General features: G+C 48.0%; 1 protein-coding gene across 1 annotated transcript in view; it reads right to left on the reverse strand.

Annotated features, from left to right (window-relative positions):
• Positions 1-22,576, reverse strand: part of LOC122374806 (protein turtle-like) — a 55,197-nt gene that overhangs the window by 13,655 nt on the left and 18,966 nt on the right. The window contains exons 10-13 of the mRNA XM_043353791.1: positions 20,639-20,769; positions 16,098-16,270; positions 14,549-14,596; positions 9,891-10,076 (exon numbers count right to left, since the gene is read on the reverse strand). Of these exons, the coding sequence (XP_043209726.1) occupies positions 9,891-10,076; positions 14,549-14,596; positions 16,098-16,270; positions 20,639-20,769 (538 nt within the window). The remainder of the gene's footprint in view (positions 1-9,890; positions 10,077-14,548; positions 14,597-16,097; positions 16,271-20,638; positions 20,770-22,576) is intronic.

Consider the following 22,576-nt stretch of genomic DNA (forward strand, 5'->3'; position numbering starts at 1 on the left):
ATTCATATCAACGGCGATAAAAGACACTTCCAAACTAAGTATGATGATGAAAGAAAACCGAAGCCTCATAATAATGAATGTATTCTAAAGTATGACCGAGAAAAAGGGATTAAGTTTCGGGCATAGCCCATCATCAGACACTTCCAAACTACCTCAGTTACTTCAGAAATATAAAGACTGATATTGAATGACATCAGAAAGTTTCACATACAGTCATTTTCCAAGCTGGAACTATGGAGCTCCACAACTGAATTTTAACAACAAACACATATCGCGTTGCATGTAGGTCACCACATTTCTTTAATACCTGTTTTACAGCCCGGATGAATGCCAGCTCGATATATAACAAAAGACATAAAGCGGTACTTTCCGGATACGGATCATCGATTTAACATCGTCCAGCAAATTAAACAGTGCTTGGTGGCAGATCTGCACGGCACGATTTGGCTTCGGGACGCAGTCGGCTGGCCGGGCGCCAGTTAGCGACAAAGCCCGGCCTGGTTCGGACGGCCGCGGTACGGTCGTTTGGTGGACTGTTTCATCCAGCCGTCAATCTCCGTCCCCCACCCAGATCTCGTATCAGCCCCCTTCCCCTCCCTTAGTGGCAGGACCCCCCCCCCCTGTCCCGTGGCAGGACAGCCATGGCGCAGAACACTGTATGCATACGTCCAAGTAAAGAAGCTTGTAAAAATAGTCCTTATTTGTATACGCCTTGCAATGTCGGGATAAGAGCATGCCATGACATAACTATCGTTTTCTAAGCCTTCGCTTTTTAAGTAACTCCAGCTTAAAAGTAGTGTGCCACCTTTGAAAGATTTCCCATTTTATTTTTCCTAGGATAAGAAGCTTCTGTTTTTACCTAATATCGCAAAAAAAAATCAAAATGGGCCTGGAATAGTGCCTTTTTCGCCTAAAAGTTTATCGGTTTTTCGATATGTATAACAACTGTAGTGGGCTGACCTGCAAACAGGCGTCGGCAACAATCGCGAATGCGGCGCACATGTGACAATAAGCAAAGGTCATTATAGAGTTACAACGTACGGGAATGAGTTATCAGCTGTCTAATCGTAGACAACACAATGTCGAGCCTTAAACTGTAAGCCTGTATTGGTATTGTTTCTTTTATTTGGCTGTCGAACATTATTTATGGTTTGAAATATGATTTTATGTAGAATAATTGATATGAAAAAGCCGTCTCTTAAGTTATGACCCCATTTCACCACACGCAAGTGGCAGAAATGACAATGATCAGCTGACGCATTTTTCTTGGCCGAAGTCAGAGCCCGCGGCCCGACGCACCACCACCGCACCACAAAGTATGAGCAGAAGCCGCGCCCAAAGCCAGGGCCCCGGTAACGTGAGGTAGCCGAGTCGGGGCAGCGTGCGCTGACCCAAGCCGGGGCCGCAGCTTTGGGCGCGGTCTACCGCATCCCCGCGGGCAGCCCCGGGCTATCACATGACACCGGGAGGACGCGCGGCCCCGGCTTGGGTCAGCGCACGCTGCCCCGACTCGGCTACCTCACGTTACCGGGGCCCTGGCTTTGGGCGCGGTCTACCGCACCACCTAACAGGCGTGTTCGAAACCGCAGGAGATGATGATGAACGGGTTTATCGAAACTTGATTGGATGAGCATATCGGTAATAGCGATTTTAGTGTGTGCATTTATTGTTCATAGCACGGTGTGAAATGTGGTTGGGGTACGACCGACAACCCGTCGGGGCGAATTTCGCACTGGGGTACTCAAAATTTGAAGAATTTAACCCTATTCCTGGCGGGGGGGGGCCTCAGGAGCCCCCCTGAGGTTTTTTGGTTATATCTCCCAAACGCGTTGAGCTAGGAAGCTCAAATTTTCTGACTTTTCCTAAAAGGCTTCTACGCAACATGTCTGAAAATTTTGAGTTGATCTGACCTCAGGTCAGGTCACCACAGGCGGTTTGGTGACGCTACCTCAGAAAAGTTTGCAATCACGCCAGAGCTAGAGTTTTTGACCGATCAATTTCTTCTCTTCAGGGTTTAGTTAGGGTACCAGTATGTGCAATTTGTATATCTCGGAATTTTGATATCGGTGACCTAAGGTCAGGTCAATTTCGCGACCTCCCCATTATAAGTCAATGGGGGAAAAATCAACTCCCTGTTTTTACCACTAAAACGGGTCGGAATGGCCCCATATACCATACATGACTTCATATACGATCAACCTTCACTACCTTGAGGTCTGTTTTGCTGTTGGGCAGCTGTGAGGTCATGTGACGTCATCAAAGGTCACCAAAGGTTTTTGGCCAATAACTCCGTACAGGAACAAGATACAGACGCGTGGATGGTCTCATTGTGTTCAGCTCGTCAAGACACATCGAATGATATACATGATGACCTCGAGGTCACGTGACCTGAGGTCAACCTTTGACCTTGACCTTTCGAGGTCAACATATATATCATTCGATGCGGATTGACGAGAGGATCACGATGATGCCCTTAGTTTGTTCCTATCTTGACTAATTCGAAAGTTATTCGAGAAAAACTCTCTCCATATCTAGTGCCGCCATTTTGACTTTTTCGACCCCTGTGACGTCATCTTTGACCTGACCTGAAAATGACCTTAGTAAAAATTGTAGATCTTGGCCGTGCGTATCCGATGCCGTTTACCGCTTGTCGCTATCTTGCTTCGTTCTCGAGATCTCAGGGGGGGGGGGGGGCCGAATCGCCCCCCCCCCCGCCAGTTTCTTGTCCCGGCGGAGCCCGCCAGGAATAGGGTTAAGACGTTTCCATGAGTTTTGAAGGTATGGATAAGTTCTAAAAATCCGGTTCTCCTTATCTGGGCCATTAACTCCATACGGTCCAGGAAAGCTGGCTCACTACCTTTAACCAAACGCAAGTCCCTTGCGACGAGTTTTTAAGCCATGGGGTAAATGCATAATCATATATTGGGGCAAGATGAGCACATGCAAAAGGAGTAACTTTCGATCAAGTGACGACTGATTTCAGACATCAAAATCACATTGCAGGGCTGAATGAGTGACCATGCAGTATAACACAATTCAGAGGAGCAAGTAGATCATTTCGAATGAAGCTTTAGATGACTCGCATCTCGTGATACGCTATGCGCGATCGGCGAACAAGCGAGGTCGTCTTTCATACGCTCATTTGACGGCGTCGATGAACACTTGCAAGAGTGGAGTGGCCTTTCCAGAGCTGGCATTTGCAGAAATGAGAGCCATTCCCCGAATTGAGGTACATTGCCAGGGCGGGCACAAATTTGAACGCGGTGATACGACGAAGATCAGACGGAATTTCGGCTGAAGTGGTACTCGCAAAGGAAGGATACGAAATAGGACCGTCAAGATTACCAGTCGGCGTCTGCAAAGAAACACTCATTTCAGAACCACTTCCTTAACGGCTTATGGCGGGCATTTTGATTTTGACCTTGTTTTAACATCTCACGATCACAAAAATAGATGACTGCGTAAGCAAGCAAAAAGCACAAGAGACCAAGTTGAATGGTACACAACATAATGACAACGTTTCTAACAGAGGATTCAACCTTAAAGAGTATGTCTACAGAGCTTTAAAATAAATTCCCGTTGTGTGTCCTACATTCAATTTCAACTCCTATTTATCATTTGAATGAAATTTCTTGGCTGAAATGAATGTTTCCAGAATGATGCAATTCATTGCACCTGCAAGTTCTGAGAACGAACGAAACGCAATGACATCGTTAGTATAGGCATTTAACTGGCAAAGTCAAAGTAAATATAATTCGCTGCACACGAAAACATTGGTAATTCATAATACCGTTCAAGTCGAGTAATGTCAGATTTCACTTTAAGGTGGGCATTAGACTACCTAGCCAATAAACAATGAATTATCTTAGCGTCTACTTGAGTCAGATAAAACATCAACCGATTATGCATTTATGCGCGATGAGACGAGTTATGCAGAGCGGTTACCTCCCAGCTCCCTGGAAAACAGTTGGATAAATTCATTGGTTATATCCTCGAGCGATTTCGTAACCAGTTGCCAAGATGAAGAAAATCCCTTGAAATGCGAAAAGGAGCTAAACCCTTTCAACACTTGTATCCAATTTGTTATTGAAGAGATCTGAAAATGATTTCATAATAATGCAAGGGAAGGCGTCCGTAAAATGAATTCAATCAAGAAGATAACGTTAATAAAAACAAGTAAATTAAACTCACGTATTTGCAGCAAAGTGAAACGGAATGGGAACGGGCGATACGATTTAAGTTTTGAACAAATGTTCAAAGAAAGCGACATAAACGATTGATAGAAAACTGGGATGGACATGTACCAATAGCTTATCGTTGAGCAGGCATGGGTAGACGTGTCAGCCACCTGATAAAATACATCAAGCTCGAGAAGCCATCCCCAGATGAATAGCTAGTCAGTTTTGTATTAAAGCCTTGTTTTTCATAGCAGGCCTGTAATTGGCTGACCTCTAGATATCAAGGGAGCGTTAATTGAAACTGGAACGATGAAAAACAAGTTCTTAGAGCGCGTTACTTTGCCAGTAAACAGAAAATTACCGTAGCACATCTAACGATACACCGCCGTCAAATAGCACTAAATCTGCTAGCTACAATGTTGGAAAGATATATGCGTTTCAATTGTATCAAAATATGTTAGGAATAAGATAAACAGTTACGCTAAAAGCGAGCATTACAAGGAATGTAGGAATGTATCGCCTAACACTGTTATGAAAAAGATGATTCATTACCACGCAAACCCTCTCTCATCTATTTTGTGGCCTGCCTAGACGGAAGCCGCCATAAAACAATATGGTTATGAGTTACTAATGCATCCATCCCAGCATGCGCTACACGCAGTCTCATCAATCCCGAACAAAGCTGAGCTGCCCAAAATGACCGCATTATGCGATGGCTACGACAGGATTAGCTGCGTGAATAGGGGCCCATGGAAGAATATTGTCTGGCTGTAAACATGTCGAATGGCCTTGCAATATTCTACATAGCCCCCCGCAGACATGAAAATCTTTGCGAATGGCATAAGGGTTCCGACTTATTACCTTTATAATCCCCTGTGAGCGTTAATTTCATAATGCACTGCTAGTTTCAGGACAGCACTAGCCGTCTATTTCTCATTTTGAGCGTTGTGAGCGAACTTGTGCTAGACAAAGTCGGTAATTGACCCGACAAGGATGTCCGGCCCTGAACCAGATCACTGCGGGTCGGTGTGTGGGTGGAGGAGGATTGGCGTGGGATACAGCGGCTAGGGCACACGCCTCTCGCACCCGTGGTAGCTGAGCTCGACACTCCTCCACCGGGCCGTGACATTTGCGCCGCCAATATAGCTCGAATGCAATACTCGCAGTTTATTAACCAGGCTGAGTGTGGCGGTGACGTATGCCGCTCACCGGACGTGGCAACCGGTCCATTCCGGCTACAGAGGCGATAGGGGGAGTCCTGCAGTGACCACTGACGTAGGTGAAAGAAGTGGTCACATGCGGCGCGTCCCTAGAAGAGTTATTTCGGGAAACGGGTACAGTAATTGGGTGAAATTATCTGCCCAAAAGACGGCGTGTAGCGGTGGTTAGTGTCATGTTTCGTCATTAAATGTATGCCTAAGAGAAACGAAAGAACCGTTGGGGATATTTAGTTCGCCAGAACTTCCGGTACTTATATTCATTCATTTTTTAAAAATTATTACCATTAACCCCATGGTGGACTGCGTGTCACTTGGTATTTTTGGCTTAACAGTTTTAAAAGGAAGTGTACGACTTAAGTTTTAATTTCATGAGAATACACAAGAACACGTCCATCGAAAAACTTGCTAGGAATGAATATCACTAAACACATCGTGAGACCCATACGTTTTGATCAAGAAGCCACTGATATTCACCCTACATCAGAAAAGGTAAGAGCTCTACCACATCTGCAGACGATGTGACCCACCCTGTTACAACCCAGCTGTCTCTGGACCGTCCCTTGACGCTCCCCTGGGCGCGCACCACGGCAGCACGTGATACCGCCGCCGCATCTCTGATATTGCAGCCGTCTGGAAGGCCCCGCGGCACTGTCGCCACCGTCACCAGCGACCTTATGAATAATTCACCAACGCAGACACATTAATTATGACCCGACTAACTAGATATGAACTGGGTCACGGCTCGAATTACGGGGTTAACCGAGGACGACGGCCGGCAACAAACAACACCAAATGCTGCAATGCACTGCGCGCATTATGGTTGTTTTGCATTAGCACACAATTTCAAGACAGACAAGGTGTGTGGTTCAGATACAAAAATACATTATTTATGTCAGGTAAGTACGTCACTCGGTGACCCTCGGCGGCGAACGGCGACACTTCCGCGCGAGTGGTCAGTACTGGAGAAGATCAGCGTGTTAGCGCAAACGACCGAGCGGGAGCCAGGTGGCCCGACTCCCGGCATATTGGCGACGTCGGCCGCGGCACCGCTGCCGTCACCAGTGCGCCATATTCGCCGGCCGGCCGGCAATTGGCCGCCGCCGGGGCGCGCCGCATTTCGCCGCCGGGGCGTCATATTTCGCCGCCGAGTGGCAGGGCCATGGGCGGCGCGCAGCAGTCGTTACCGAGGCGGTGGCGCTCGGCGCGGCTCCGCCATTCGCCAATCTGCGGCCACGCGGAGAGGAGGAGCGTCGCCCACGGCGAACTGGTGCCGATTCGGCAACCCCTCCTCCCCCATACCCCCGCCCCCGTCCTGTCGGTACCGACGGTGGGTCGAGCGACCGAGGGCGGAACCCCGGGGCCACGCCAACACCACCACATGCGGCACGGCTGATGGCCCGAATCATGCCACGGTTCATTTATCGCATGATGATACCGGAAGGAAAATAACGAAGACATTTCGAAGTGCAGGCGAAACGGAGTGACTTGAAAGGAAGTCATCTTTTCGACTTCAAAGCCCACAATGAGTTCACCAATTTTTGTGCCGAGTTATCTTATTTGTTTACCGCTGTTGTTTTCCACTTTGTTTTCACATCGTTTTCCCAAGAGTCGATGTTTTCAGAAAAAGAAACACAATACTGAAATAATTCGGCATACCTGCACTGCATTTTAACTATTGTCTTTCACAGCCATCACTTGCGAAACGAAATATGAAGGGCACCTGACGCTGGGTTCAAGGTGAATAGCAAAATTTGTTATGACTGACTGAAAAGCTTTCCGGGAAGCCCTGTCGAAATTGAAAACGTGAACAAAACGAGTGAACTGCTGTCACAGCTTGCGTCATTTGATTAAAGCAAACATCAGAGATTGCATAAGTGAAACAGAATGGGGCTTTGATTAGTATTTCGGCTGTCATTTGAGCCCTGCTTAGATCAGTACTTCGCTGTCAGCAAGGCTCGGCGCACCACAAGTCAAAAATATAATAAATTGTTGAAAGCAAGAAGATTTAACGCCCGAAAAGAGCGTTCTGCGACGCCACCACTGCGGGTTGCCGGTCAGCATTCCAATAAATGACGCCTGAAACAGCCTCCACAGTCGCACAAACGACACATGAATGGGCCTCATCGTTCCGAGAGCCGACTGAATGCCTGCAATTGCGCCAGTGGGGGCGTGCTCAGCCGGCGTGGCGGCCGCGGAGTCAAACCCAGCACCCCGGGCCGGCCCGCCGCGGCAGCACGCGCTGACACAGAGTCAGTCGTCGCTGAAAACGACTGCTGTCGTCGGCAACATGCATTTCAGAAAAGGACGGCCGTAAAGGCTGCAGGGGAGTGGGTGATTTCGGACCGATTTACAGGCGGGGCTGCCGTAACCGTGTGACTTTGACATGTGTGACCAATTTCCGAGAATGAGTTTGATGTTGCATACGTTATCGAATGGTTTTAGGTTTGTGCAATTCTTAAAATCATTTAAATTACAGTAGGTAATGCACTTTACGGCATGATTGCATTGTAGAAGGTATGCATATTGCATAATTGCAACGGACATTGAAAGTTGGCATTGCTCTTTTATAACTGAAAAAAAGAAACGGCCACGTAACTATATGAGGCAATCTGGCAATATATACAGACAGCCGAGTAAACAGAATCATAGAATCGTGAACTATATAAACTCAATCTTCCTTAATCCTTATGTTCATTCTGAGGACTGTGTAGCAACCGTTAGAAGTGTTTTTTTTTTTCAAAATTGAGTTTTCGACACAAGTCACCAAGCCTTCGACTCCGTTCTATCAACAACTCCGAATTTCCCTATTGCCAAGCCAGGACAGATGGAAAGCTGATTTGATATATATTGCAACAATGCATCAAACGTTGCTAAGCGATTGAAGCTCGAAACGAATATTTGATCTGATTATCGGATAAATACTAATTCTGCGAGAAAGCGTCCATAATGAGTTTTTAGTTTCCAAAGGGATTTATTGTGATGAGCCAGCCTTATACTTTACTCCAATTAGAAATATAGTTATACTCGTAAACTATACAGTATATAAATCCACACCATAATCAGATCTTGTTCAAGCACCAAAGTCCCGGTCCTCACTGACATTCGCCAAGAGCTGGAGACGTTTTGTATCCCCGCAACTCAGTCCCGATACCTGTCCCTTTATATCGGTAACTAACTAGTAAGGTTGAAAAATGAAACGTAAATAAGCATTTAATTAGGGTGTGAATGCGTCATCAATCAAATTCATCATTTCTTGAATTCGATTCCAATAAGCTTTTCGTCGGTGGCAATCTAATTCGTATATTTGGAAATGCACAGACGATTGAGAATGCCAGTACCGCAAGCAAATATGGCTGGGCCTCCAGGGAATTTACAGTAGACATGCACATTTCCGGTAACCTAGCAAAGCCTGTCGATGAATGATCTAGTTAGCTAACAAGATTGCCAGTCGGAAATTAGGCCGCAGTCAATAGGTACCTAACGGCATTAGACTACGCATAACTACATCGGATATCTGGTAGGTAAGAATTAGCATTGTGAGAGAATCGCATGCGCGGTTTTACTGATACAGAGTACAGTGTAGTTGATGTTACGAGGTAGAGCTGGTTAGACCATGTGTTAATGAGCCTGCATGTTTTCCTGATCGCCATTCTTCTATAGAGCACGAAAACATGCTCCTGGGTTCCAAAGTGACAAGACACTGCTATTTTTTCTTCGCTCCTTTGAACGGAGGATTCCGGTTGGTAGAAAAAAAAAATCAGAGCTACGCAGTAAAACACCATAGCTCTTTTCACTTAGGGCAAAAACTAATGGACGGACGTGTCAAACAATTGCACCCAGCGAAATGCGGATGAAGCTGGTAAAATAAACGCGTCACACAGTTATGGAAACCTGCCATTACAGCTATCACCCATCACAGAACGCATACCACCATGACTATTGTATGAGAATCTCCTCCGTATCAAGTGTCCCAGGAAATGGGCAGATTGATCCGGTTCTGAGCGGCCATTGCGTCCATATTGGAGACAGATCGGCTCATCTAATGTCGCCCAGAGTATCGTTTGTAGCCAATTCGGGAGCGTCGCGAAGAAAGTAACTCTGAGAATTGCCGTCGGAGCTTGTCGCCGCAGTTCCTGGCGGAGCTGGGAGTGTAATACAAGACCGACATGAGCGGCCTTCAAGAATAGTCCTCCCTGAATACTTTGCCCTTATATAGAAACGGTAGAAGACAGACGCAGGATGAAACTGGTGAATAAGCAAGTGAATTTATATTGCGTTTAACAGGTGTACTGTTTACGCATAACTTAACCCGTGCAGATACTGATTTGAACGACGTTTCTGCATATTTCGTTCAACTAGCTCCCAAAAATACAATAAGAAGGAAATGTACTGGATAGAAAAACATCGACATAAGCAAGCACAGAGTCACGGGAGCCCGCGCATGAGTGAGTGCTCTGAAAGGTATAAGAGTATCAGAGTAGTCGGTACTCACCTAAGAACTCGGTGTCGGTGATTTTGTCCGGTCCGAGCCGCTTCCATTTACCCTCCTCGGGTTTGTACCGCAGTGAGTAGTAGTGTACCGGTACGTCGGGCACCTCCACCGGCGCCGCCCAGGTCAGCAGGTTGCCGTGAGACAGACCCTCCATCTTCAGGTCCCGCGTCGGGTTCGGCTTCGGCCCTGCCCGTGACGTCATACGTGAGTCATGACGTCACCCGGTGTTGGTAATGACGTCACGGGGCGGATTGCGTGCGCCGTCCAATTCCGGTAGCGCGTTTCGTGTGGTGTGGCTCGCAATTAACCCGCCAGACCGCCACAGCCGGCCAGTTAATAGTGCGGGCAACTAAGCGGCTCTAAGACCGGACTGCAGCACTATTGTCGACCCAAAGCCCCTTAATCCATTAATCAAACAGACTGCAATCAACCCTACCAGACAGAGCAGCTCGGATTCTTAGGCTGCCCGGTCACTAGCGAGGCGTCCATAGCAGCAGCAGCAGTGACTGGAGCGGCACGCAACAGGGCCAGGTCACCGAAAAATGACATGACTGACGTGTCCTACTACGGTGGAGTTCCAGCAACACGGGATTAAACATAGCGATACAAAAGCAAACACGGGACCGAATATCGCGCTGGGGACTGTAGGCATAGCACGGGGGCGGCCTTCGGGGAGGCATGCTGTTACCTTTCGAAACAAAAACGGCGGGGAAGAAGCCGTCGGCGGCGGCGTCAGTCGGCAAAACGCCTGTCGATCAAATAAGCAAACATCTCAACATCAAATAAACTGCGGCGCGGCCCGATAAACGTGCACGTCACCGGCGGCTGCCGATGGCCACTAACACACACCGCGGCTGCATACAGTTGCACGCACGTGCTGACAGACACAGGCAGGTAGCGGGCGGACGGAGCCGCCCCCAGAGAGGCGCGGTTCTGGGCAGGGTAGGTTGGTGAAGGGTGAAGAGTGAAGGGTGAAGGGCCATGCGCCGGTGGCCGGTGTGTAGTGTTTCATGTAGTTGGTGCGTTGTTTATTTCAAGATTGTGCTCTGATGTTGTGAGCGAGAGAAAAAAGAATAAAAGTTAGGAAGAGAGAGAGAGAGAGAGAGAGAGAGAGAGAGAGAGAGAGAGAGAGAGAGAGAGAGAGAGAGAGAGAGAGAGAGAGAGAGAGAGAGAGAGAGAGAGAGAGAGAGAGAGAGAGAGAGAGAGAGAGAGAGAGAGAGAGAGAGAGAGAGAGAGAGAGAGAGAGAGAAACACAGACAGAGAGACAGAGAGGATGAAGTGAGCGAAGAGGATGGAGAGAAGTAGGATCAGCAGAGGTCGAAGCCGACTCTCAGGATAGTCGGTCAGTCGGGTGCCACCGGGGAGACGTTCGCTGGCGCCGGATGTATTACACGCGGGACCGCGGTCCCCATTGATGTATCGCCCGGGGGACCGCTGGCCGACTCCCGATCATTGATTGATGCAGGGGAATGCTGATTTGTGCGGGCACAGAGAGACTATTTGGTCCTGTCAGCGAGAGAGACAATGGTAGTGTGCCGACAAATGGTGTGATTTGTTATATGGGTATTGCAAACTTGTGAGGATCTTACATCGGGCCAACAAGGACAAAAATACAGAAGCTTATCACAAAACTATTAGTAACGTAAATGCTAGCGTTTATTGCATGGTAGAAATACTATTTTCTTTTTTCGTCAACCGTGTGAAAAGTGACCGAGGAAATAAGACGGCCATTCCCCGCTTCCCTACGATCAGGAATGTGTCTCCTCTCAATAAGGTTCCACATGTTTTCCGATGGCGGGCCGAAATATGGGAATTGCCAGCCGAATCTCCATTGTATCCCTAATATAACGGCCAGTTGACGCCACCATTCATCCCAGCACAGATCTTGACATACGACCAGAGCGACATTCAAGTCATAGAGCATGGCTATAGAATAGCTCCAGCGCCTAATGGCGGCCTCTTCGGGCCACCAACATGGCAAATATTTTACATTTATGATGTAAGTTCATCGGCATCCGCCGCCAGCTCAGATGAAGACGAACTTCCTGAGCTATTTATGGGGACAGTCGTAGGGGTTTATGGGCGCCAAAGTTTGGCTTCGAGGGGAGTCAGCCAGCCTGAGTTTCTGATCAGGCGGAATTCTCATAAAGCATAGCGCGTGGTTTAATATTGGCGAACGCGTTCCAATTTCTCCAAACTGGTCAGCCATGAAGGCAGCAATACGTCAAAAACTTCGGTAATGACATCCAGCTCAGAGCTGTCATAGATCTTCTGATTATATGAGTAAGACGATGGACGGGGATTACATTTTCATAAGTTCTTTTCTTTTGTGGACCACATCATCTCAGAACAAATTTTCTCTCATTTGTAATCATCCGATTTGATAACTTTACCTATCATAGCGCATCGCCGTATTTGTATAATTACTACAATAGTTATGATTTGACGGACCATGCCCAAAAAAATTATACCAGAGTGTTTACGGTGTCGGTACCTTATGAAACAGACAACTTCGTGGGTTTGCTTAAACTTGCCGCTGAAAGTACTCTTTTTACGCGCAAACATCACATTTATTGCAAAAACATATTTATTATCTACTTCATTTAACCAGCAGCGCCGCGCTCTCATCTCTGCAATAACAGCCCCACGCCACCACTTCAACTTGACTACGGGTACAACAACACTTCCTCAAATAGCCTGAGGGTTACAGCGGACACAGACCAGCAAAGGTCACCCGGACCCGGGCACTCCGTCCTTCTGCCATGACTGGAAGGGCTCTCTAAAATTTGCCGAGCCAGTCTCGGGCGCGACTGCTCGCAGCTCCAGCTTCGCTCCGTGCCACGCCACTCGGCCTGGGCGGCACGCGGGAGCCCGATTTGGGCCGAGCCCCTGCCTCCAGGCCCCTCCGGGCGCCGCCACTCCAGCGCCCGCCGCCCGACACCGGAGCTGCGGCGCGCGGCGCGACATTTTGGCGGGAAAATGAGCGCCCTCCCAGTGGCCGCGACTCGGATTCCGCGCCGTGGCCTGAGATCGATGGCAGGTCTGGAGGCCAGGCACTGGCGCGGCGGCGGCGGCGGCGACGGGCGGTGTGGTGGCGCCCGGTGGGTGGTGGGTGGCGGTGGTGGTGGTGGTGGGTGGTTGTGGGCTGGGCCGGTCGGTGGGGCAGTGGGTATTGGATGTGGGCTGAGCCTGTGACGGTGTCTGTGGGCGGGTGTGGGTTGGACCGGTAGTGGTGGTGGAAAGCGGGCGGCGGAGACTAGTTCGAATAAATAAATATGAACTTAAGAATCGGCAAACTATGATGAAGACAAGTGAAATAAAATGGCAAATTTAAATTATTTGGATCCATTTTCTTGAAGTTAAAACGTAGCTGTGAACTTAGAACAAAAAACGAGCATGTCAATATAACAGATGAATGCCTAAAAACATAGCAACACAACTATCTGCAGACAGAGCGATGGACGCGTCTCTCAGTACAGCGATTGAGAACCGGGCGCCACCCGCGCTCGTGTATTCCCATAAAGACATACTCGATTCGGAGACGGTGGGCGTCGGGCGGTCCAACTTGGGAGAATGATCGCTTCGGCGGCGGATATGGTAGCCCGGGAAGACATGCGACAAAATATGGCAGCCGATGCGACAAAATATGGCAGCCGATCGGGTCCGGTTGGGTACGGCCGTAAAATTGCCAGGGTGAAATAGGATGGAAGCAATCGCTATGAAATGGGACACGATAGCCGCCGCGTTTGTACTGTCTCAATTTGTAGCGGCGGCCGTTCGACCCGAGGCAGACCAGTGTCCTCGTCTGGGATGTTTGTAGAGGCGTGCCAACGACGGATGTATCTTATTGCGAAAAGGTCAGATACTTCTTACTAGCTAATTTCCTCTCGCACATGAGCGATCGTTCGTTTATGCATCCTCGTCTCCGACAGTATTACATTCCTCTGTCGCATATATTTCCTTTTCGTGCCAACCAGAGCAGAAATATGTCATTCCGAAGGAGCAGCTACGCTGCCAGACAAAAAATCCCTCAGGTCGCTCTCGGATTGCCTGGCCGTGGGACTGCCCCTAGGTATGACGTCACCCCTGTCCCCGAGGCACGTTCCGGCGGTTCAGCGGCCCTCGAGGGGCGGTCAGTGGACGGCCATTAGCGCCACCGCCCACGGAGGTGGGAGCCCGTGACCCGCCTGCCGAGCCGGCCACTAAAGCGGCCCGACCGACACGTAATCCCCGAATGGCCAGCAATCATTTCATCCGGCGATGGCCCGCCGGCGATCGACATTTTACGGGGCGCGTCTGTGGTGGAGGGCTGGGAAATGAAGGCGGCTCGTGGCGGAGTGGGTGGGTAATGAGAGAAACAGCACCGAAAATACACAAATAACCACAGGATTCACTGCGCAAACAATAGGGCTGACTACAAAACACACAAAATGGAAATCACATTGTGCACATCAAAACATACAGCTCCCAACAAATCCATGCCAAAACAATGCAAGCACAACACAAAACAAATATGTGCAAAACACAGCAAAATCGCAAAGCACAAGCTCTTGAACAATAACGTACCATCTTTTGCACTACAACATGAAATACACAACATGCAAAAAAAAAACTCGTGCCGTTGTCAATCTGCAGGTACACACTACACATTCCCTTACCGGGTGCCTCCTTCATTGGGGCAGCGGTACCTGCAGTGACACCCACGTCTGGAGGGGGGCGGGGGGGGGGGGGTACGACAAAGGTCAGCCAGGGCCGCTACCGGCGCATCTCTGCTCATTAGTACATGTCAGGTCGCCCCACTATTGTTGTCCCCGGACAATCCGGCCGCGAGATTCTGCAGAAATGACCCGAGGGCCACGCATGGCTGCGCTGCTCCTTAGAAGTAGCAGAGCAATGCATGGGCTGGTACAGAACAATCAGAATCATTAGCGTGGGACGCGAATACTGGCGTAATTAATTTCTTTGATGTTGTTAGCACCATACATGAGGTAAAGATGTGGTGTAGTTGATTTTCCCAAAGAAAAATGTTCTAATACGATCGATGGAAACTTGAAATAGATCGCCCGCGGACTTGATAGATAAACGAATTAAACACAAACAGGCTTATCCTCTTTGAAAGTTCTCAGCCTGATTTTGACTGATATGCCAGCACGTACAGTCCACAGCAGAAGTAATGTGGGGTTTCAGCCATGGGTATGTTCTGCTTCTGAAGCTTAGGAACGATTAGCCAGACTACAATGAAACTTTGAATGTAGCTTATATGTATCGTCACCCTTGCAGCTGCAACTTTAGCTATTGACATCTTCTTTTCGATCACTCCGCATTAAACAATCGCCAGTAAAAGCCAACCGATGAGATTGGTAAAACCCTACATTACTTTAGCGGTGGGCTGTACATACGCCTGCCCAGAGCACCCTAGCGTTTGCTGTATAAAAAAATACCGATAACATATGCTATCATAGCATATCGTATTCCTGCGGCGTATTTATTTTATGATTTTATTGCTCCAATTGCTTGGATATTTATTTATTCAGTCCATTTCTTAAGCTTTTTCCGTCAATACTGATGTCATCTGGGGACTTCTTCCGTCTATTAGTGGACATTGCCGGTAGGCAACATTTTAAAATAAATAACGAAACGTAAACGTACCAATCGAGTTATAATGTATAGCACCATTCGAGTGTTCGCTTTAGCGCCACAAATTAATAGCTTAAGTGGACCAAAGCACGGCGCTCGCTCAGAGGTAATGAAATGCCACTTAAATGGCTTCCAGCTCCAGCTATTAGCAGAATCAACCATGATAGCATCAAACAATTGACACGACGTGGTTGCATTAACATCACTTGCAAGTCTCCGGAACCGGTAGAAGTTCGAGATTTAAATTTCGTTCTTGATAACCGCCGAGTTTACCCAAACATCTATCGTGTTTTCCGAGAATTTCAATACCTGTCTGTTAATCTAATAAAGCTTTCAAAGTGCCTTCAAACACGTCAATTGATCCGATGTACGTCTTCTGAAAATTGAATCCACCCAGGAAAGTGTCGGCGACAAAATCTCAGGAGCTTGTACGATTTCTGGCGACAAAGCATTGCAAACCGATGAATCCCGAGAAAAGATCCTAATCTCTACGCAGCTTTGGACTACCCGCTCCCGGGTTAGCCTTCAAATCCCGGGCGTGCACACAGTTCGGCGAGCTCTGTTACTCACCCAGCGTCTTGACGATGACCTTGTCGGAGAACATGCCGTCGCCGAGGTCGTTCTTGGCGGAGACCATCAGCTCGTAGCGCGTGTTGGGCAGCAGGCGGTAGATGGTGACCCGCGAGGCGCCCGGCGGCTCCACCTCGTATGTGTTCCAGTTGGCAGTGCCGTACTGCTGGTACCTGCCGAAACACAGGGAGTGTAAGTGTATCAGTGAATCGTAACGCTGGTACTGTAAAAGTACAGGAGTGTATGGGTCACACAGTGTGCCGTACTGCTGATACCTGCAAGGTATCAGGGAAAGGATGTGTCGCAACAGTACTCCGAAGTGTTTCAGCTGAACAGAATAGTCACATACAGGGGTTGATTCCTTATTTTCTGTTTCGCATTGAACAGCCCTGCCCTGCATAGCAATTCCTGATTCATGCATATTCAACCAAATTTATTGTATACCACTACTGTGAATGTCGGCAGAATATTCTCGATTGTGGCAAGGACTGCTGTCAATTTGGGTTTACAGTTAGCCAGCAGGGGCGCGGGAACTACTTTCCGACTGGGGGGGGGGGGCACACCATAATAGAGATTAACCTAGGGTACCCCCAAATCTAGTTTTCTCACCGGTTTTAGGCCACTTACCTATTTTTCACCCCTCGGCTTTTTCAACAAAAAAAGAAAACATTTGCAAAAAAAGTGTGGTATTCCGTCTGAAAGCTGTGGGGGCACCGCCCCCACGGCCCCAGAGTTGGGGGGGGCAAGCTGCCCCCACTGCCCCCCCGGCTCCCGCGCCTATGTTAGCCAGCGCTTTCTATGAGCTACTTTCCATTCATATTCCACAGCGGCACTAGGTATGTACATACAAGGGGTCGGTAATACGCCTTCACGGAAGCCTGTATGAGACGGCCTTTCCATTTTAGACACATGTGAGCACTTCAGGGCAGTATAAATTGTTTCGATCACACAGCATTACCCGGGCACATACTACTGCTGACACCTAGCGGCTGGGTGACGAAACTCTGTGTCCTGCGGCACAGCATGCGTCAGGCGCTAACTTTGAAAGCCACCTAGCGGTGGGAATGAGAACTACCGAGCTACCGCGATGCGTGCGGCATCTCCGCTTACAGGAGTCTCCGTCTCATTATCAGTCAGCCAATTATACTACGAGCGGTTCGAGATGAAATAAAGCATTCAAGGATGCAAGTGCTAAAAAATACGATGCCGAGTTTTGCCCATGAGCATTGGACGTGATTAGGAAATGTAGGCATTCATGAGAAAGTGTATCATTCTGTGTAGGGTAAGGGCGGGTAAGAGTACGCGGGCGATAAGAGTACGCATCAGCTGTTTCGGTTGCTTAGCAACGCGGGTTTGTCGAGTTCATGAAGTGACATGAAGCCGCCAGTGCGTGCTTGTCACCAACGGAACGTGGGCGTTGAGCGGCGACGCTGTTAAGTTTAAGGCGATGAATATTATTTTCGAGCGTTATGATATTATTATGGTATGGTACAATAATTTTGATACTTGGCAGTTGAGATAAGGTACATTTCCGTGATTGTTGTGGGAAACTTGTGAGGTTATCTGGGGAAAAATTGTGCAGTGCAATTTTCTGTTTGCGAAGTTTTGCACAACGTTTCGGGGTTGTTTTGTGCGCGAATCGCTTGCACGGTAAGAGGACGCACTGTTCAGGAGGGTAAGAGTACGCAGAATTATACATTAAATCGAATATACAGAAATATAAAATTATTAATCTATCGCTCAATGACGTTTATTTTGTAGGTATATCATCAATGGAGCACTGTGATGCAGATGCGTACCCGAAATTCTTCCAAATGCGAGTTATTCTCCCTTTTGATTGTGCATTTTTTTTTTAAGAAACACACGACATGATTATTTCCTGATTTATGGACTTGAAAGATTTATTTTATGTTTTTCTTTTTGGATACTAGAATAAACTTAAATGCCTGAGTTTGAAGTTAAGCATTTGGACAGTACAAGCTGCATAGGTGTGTGTTCATATGCTTGCGTACTCCACCCGCCTGGCGTGCGTACTCTTACACACCCCATATGGTAAGAGTACGCAACTGCAGCGGTTCAGAAAATGTCACTTTTAGACCACTTCCATTTACGCTGAAGGATCGTTGCCCCATGGGTTGATGGCTAATTCAATGAACTTTAATATTCCCTATTTGCGATTTCTTTCTTTCAAATATTAAACAAATGAGAGCAAGAAATCCACTAAGTGCGTACTCTTATAAGACTTCTCCCTATGCCTCATATGAAGCCACATGTGTTCAAAAGGGTAAAAAGAGATAAATGAATAAGGCATCAAAGTCAACAAAAAAGTGCGAAAAAGCTAATTGGAAATCTATTTATCTAGATCCATAGATCCAAGACCCCTGTATACCGGTATCAGGAGGTCTATGCTAGATCTTTAGACAGCATAAAAAGAGACCCACGGAGTAGCTGTCACCTCTTGTCGCTTCTACGGGGCACGATTTATTGGTTATTTTCGCGAGCATTGGACGAGATTAGAATACCAGAAACCTTTCAGGGGTTATGGAAAAGCGGTTTGGCCTGAGACCTCCGTCTCCATTAATGTCGCGCGTGAGACGATCCTCGGCCCACGCCCAAGTAAATTCAGTTTGGGCCTGGCAGGGCCTATCTATAACCATGTAATTGAGTTAAACGGGTATGACTGGAACATATTTCTGGTAATGTGATCATTCATAGATATACGGGGAAATCGCTGCCCGGCCCGGCCGGCTGCGCTCTCTTTAAACGACACTACGCAGCTGGCCCGTTTGTCTTGTCGGTCCGGCGCTATCGATTTGGACAATGAACTCCGGCCACCGCGTGGCCAGTGCCACTGACTTCACCACTCGGAACATCGGGGCTTCGCACAAAGGACATTGTCCAGCGCACTGGTAGCAGCGGCGAATATAGTCAGCGCTACCACTGGTCTCTTTGATGTAGTGTCCATTTGTGAAAGTGTTCGACGGGAGCGTTCCCATATTGTGTTTCATACTGAATGTGGTGCTGCAAGTTCTTTGTGGACAGTGACGCGTGAGATTGTTCAAAGAGATGTCGATCTGTCGGTTTTTACAATTGACCGACCGACGCGAAAGTGTTGTGTATGCACTACAATAAACACAAAGGCTTGAATTGTATGCATGCTGTTGAAATGTGTCACTATATAGTGAGCATTATTTGTAGAGTGATTCGTAGCGAGTACAGACGTAATAAAGTTTGTTTTAACAATGTTTTGAACGCCGCCTGCGGATATAGCAGGCAATTGTAGGAAACGAACTACGCATCTGCTATAAACGTCAATTACCAAACGTATTCACCCCATAAAATATATGGGTTTGAAGATATGTACATGTGCCTTGAGTAAAGGCCACAAGCCGGCAATAAACTACACACAGTCATAACTGTAAAGTACTTATACAGAAGCAATATGCAGATTAGTCTTCAGCAGTTGATCAACGAGCGTTTGTAAAAAAAAAGTTTTATTATATTCTAGATTACAACTTTTGACAAGATCTTGTATGTATATGGCTCTGAGAAAATATTAAACCACGTTGCATTTCAAGGCTCATTATTCATAACGCTGTGAAATTACTTGCAACCTTAAGCTGAGCACGAGAAACATAATTTATTATGACGAATGTGCGCCATAACTTTTGGACCTGATGTCCCATTTAACTATATCACCCACTACAGTTCATGTGACGTATATAATGTCTCCCAACTGTGACTTCAAGGACCAGCTCTGGAAAAATAGCATTCAGTAGTGGTCCCTACGACGTCTCTCGTTAGCTGTCCCACCCCTCATCCCCCTCACCCCCTCGCCTCGGGTAGTCACGTGCCTAATTGAACACGTGATTGGTAATACACCAGCATCGACAGACCTGGCGCTGCCGTACGCGGCACGACAAACGCAATACGGCAGCCCTCAGCAGCGCTGGGCAACCATCCGAGCACGGCTGCCAAATCAGGTCGAATGATTACGGCGCCCTAGGGAGCGATCCTCGTGATCGTGACCTGATATCAGACGCTCCCAGGAGGTCACATGGACAGGGAAATGTGCATATGAGGGCTAACGATGTTGGTGATGCCATGGCTCATATATTGGCGTTGAGTGAGTAACGTGTGTCGTATCACTGCCCCAACTATCAATTACGGATAAATGACGCGAGGTATTCATGAGGTCGCTAATCAAAACAGCTATCAGAAATGTTGTGGGCGGAGAGATATTCATATTACATAGAGCAAAGGCGGGAGGAGGCATCGAACAATCGCCATGGAAAGGCCAACATGGCAAAATGCACCGGAAATTATCAACGCAGAGTGAACTGAGCCCAGCCCAGCTGATATGAAATTACCTAAAGTACTCCAAGCTGAGCTAAGGTTTTGCGATAACTGAGTCAGAGCGAGTCTTTCTCATTCCAGCGAACTCGAATGAACTATTTTCAGCTGGGTACAAACTAAAAGCCCCTAACGATGTTAACAAGAACGTCCCCAGCAGCAGACTTGTCACCACCCCACCCACTCACCAGACGAAGTACTTTTGGTCAAAGTTGTCGCCGCCGCTGTACCCGGGTAGCCACTGGATGGTGATGGCGTAGCTGGACGCGTTGGTGGTGATGTTGTAGGGCGCGTGCGGCGTCGTGCCCTCTACCACCAGCTGTGGGGGGGGGGAGAGGGGGTCAGGTCGTCCCCGTTCGACCCGTGCCGTGTCTCCATGTCGCAGCCGGCCCACCGATGCGGGCCCGACCTTTTCGATATCGTTTACCGAGATTGGCCGATGCACCGAAGGGAACAGAGCGGCGTGCTGTCTCCGAGTTTGCCGTTCCGTAACGTCATTTGCCGGTTTAATAGACTATTGGTTTCTGCTCCGAGTGCCCCAGATTCTCGGAGCACGTCCCAAGGCAATGCAGCTTTGATAAGCATGAAATCAAATCAGGTAGCCTTCAGGCAGTTTAAGTAAAGGAAATTCCATAGTAAGCGGCGTATGAAGCATTGTTTCAACTGCCTATCCCAAACCTAATCATGTCAAAAGGCAAATAGTGTCACTTTATGACATCACAATCAAAGAAAAAATAAACTGCATAGTGTCAATATTCGGGGTTGAGCGACCAAGAAACTCTCGACGAAAGAGTGGATCGTTTAGAGTGGTCTGGAGCTAAGGTCTGAGTGCTATGGCGAGTTTTCGACGAAACACTGAAAACCAAATAAATGTTACCAACATAAAAGTCACACAATTTAACTGGTTTTAGTTTTAAAATGGACCTGAACATAAAGCACTTAAAAAGTTGTAATTAACCCTAGTTCTCAATACAATGAAATACGCCTTATCAGCTGTCCAAATACGAAGCTTAATTAAACTCAATAGCTTTCATTAACGTCTTTTTCGGGAAAAACAGGCTACGAACAATGCTTCGTCATTTTGAAAGACTCGCAGCAGAAGAATTGTCAAATGGCAGAATCAATGCCGCAATTTCCGTCCATTTTACTCGAGCACGCGACCTCCATTGCATTGCGATTCCTTTGAAGTCTCCCAAGAGGTCGGCCTGTTTTTGGTAACAGCAGACTCGCGGCGCGTGGAGGGCTCGCAGCTCACGTGGGACCATCCTTCAGCGACAGAAAATACGCCTTTCACAGCTGAAACTCGGCCCCATCAAAGCTTTGTCACGCCCCCAGCGACGGCACAACGCACGTCTGATCCATAATTGAATGCATGCAGCATAATGGCGGTAGCAACACATTTTAAATTTGAAGCAGCTAGCAGCAAAGATCTTAGAGGACACTAATACCGGCGCACCATAAGGCTTTCCTTCCCGCTGGTATGCATTTGATATGGGTAAGCAATAGGGGATGGCGTAGTTAATTTCCATGGTATCTTCCATTCGTTGTCACTTCCATGGACAATTTCATCGTTGAGCAAATCAGAAAACCTTCGAAGCTTTTGTCCAAAATAAAAGTCAGACCAAACATATCTAGTCTAGCGAGAGCATTCAGCAATATTGATTTAGGTGGGAAAAGAATGACCATTCTCCGGTCAGCTCCTGAACACTTATCCCCGGATCCAGAAGAGGCCTCTCCCTACAGACTGCACAGTCCCTCACCAGACCTCACCCAACTCCCTGAGGTCAGTCAGCACCCCTCGAGCATCTGTCTTCGTTCAGCTGCCGCAGCTCCTCGGGGTTCCGCCCCAGCCCTGATGATCGCGCCAATCGGTTTCGACGACATCGGCGCCGCTCCATCACCCCCTGATGACGTACTGACGACATTGCTGACGTCATCAGCCGTGTGTGACGTCACAAGGTCGGTGGCTGCGGCCGACTGCCCCCCCCCCCTTCTCTTGTCTACGGGTAACTAGCCCGACTCTTCCCTCGGGCTGGGGAAAGCACGGAGCGGGACTCTCAGGCAGCGGCGGAGCGCTGTGGTGGACTCGTAGCGAAAATGCACCGATCGTCTTATTTATTTATTTA

This window comes from Amphibalanus amphitrite, unplaced genomic scaffold (assembly GCF_019059575.1).
Source record: "Amphibalanus amphitrite isolate SeventyFive unplaced genomic scaffold, NRLGWU_Aamphi_draft 001716F_arrow, whole genome shotgun sequence".
Taxonomy (NCBI): domain Eukaryota; kingdom Metazoa; phylum Arthropoda; class Thecostraca; order Balanomorpha; family Balanidae; genus Amphibalanus; species Amphibalanus amphitrite.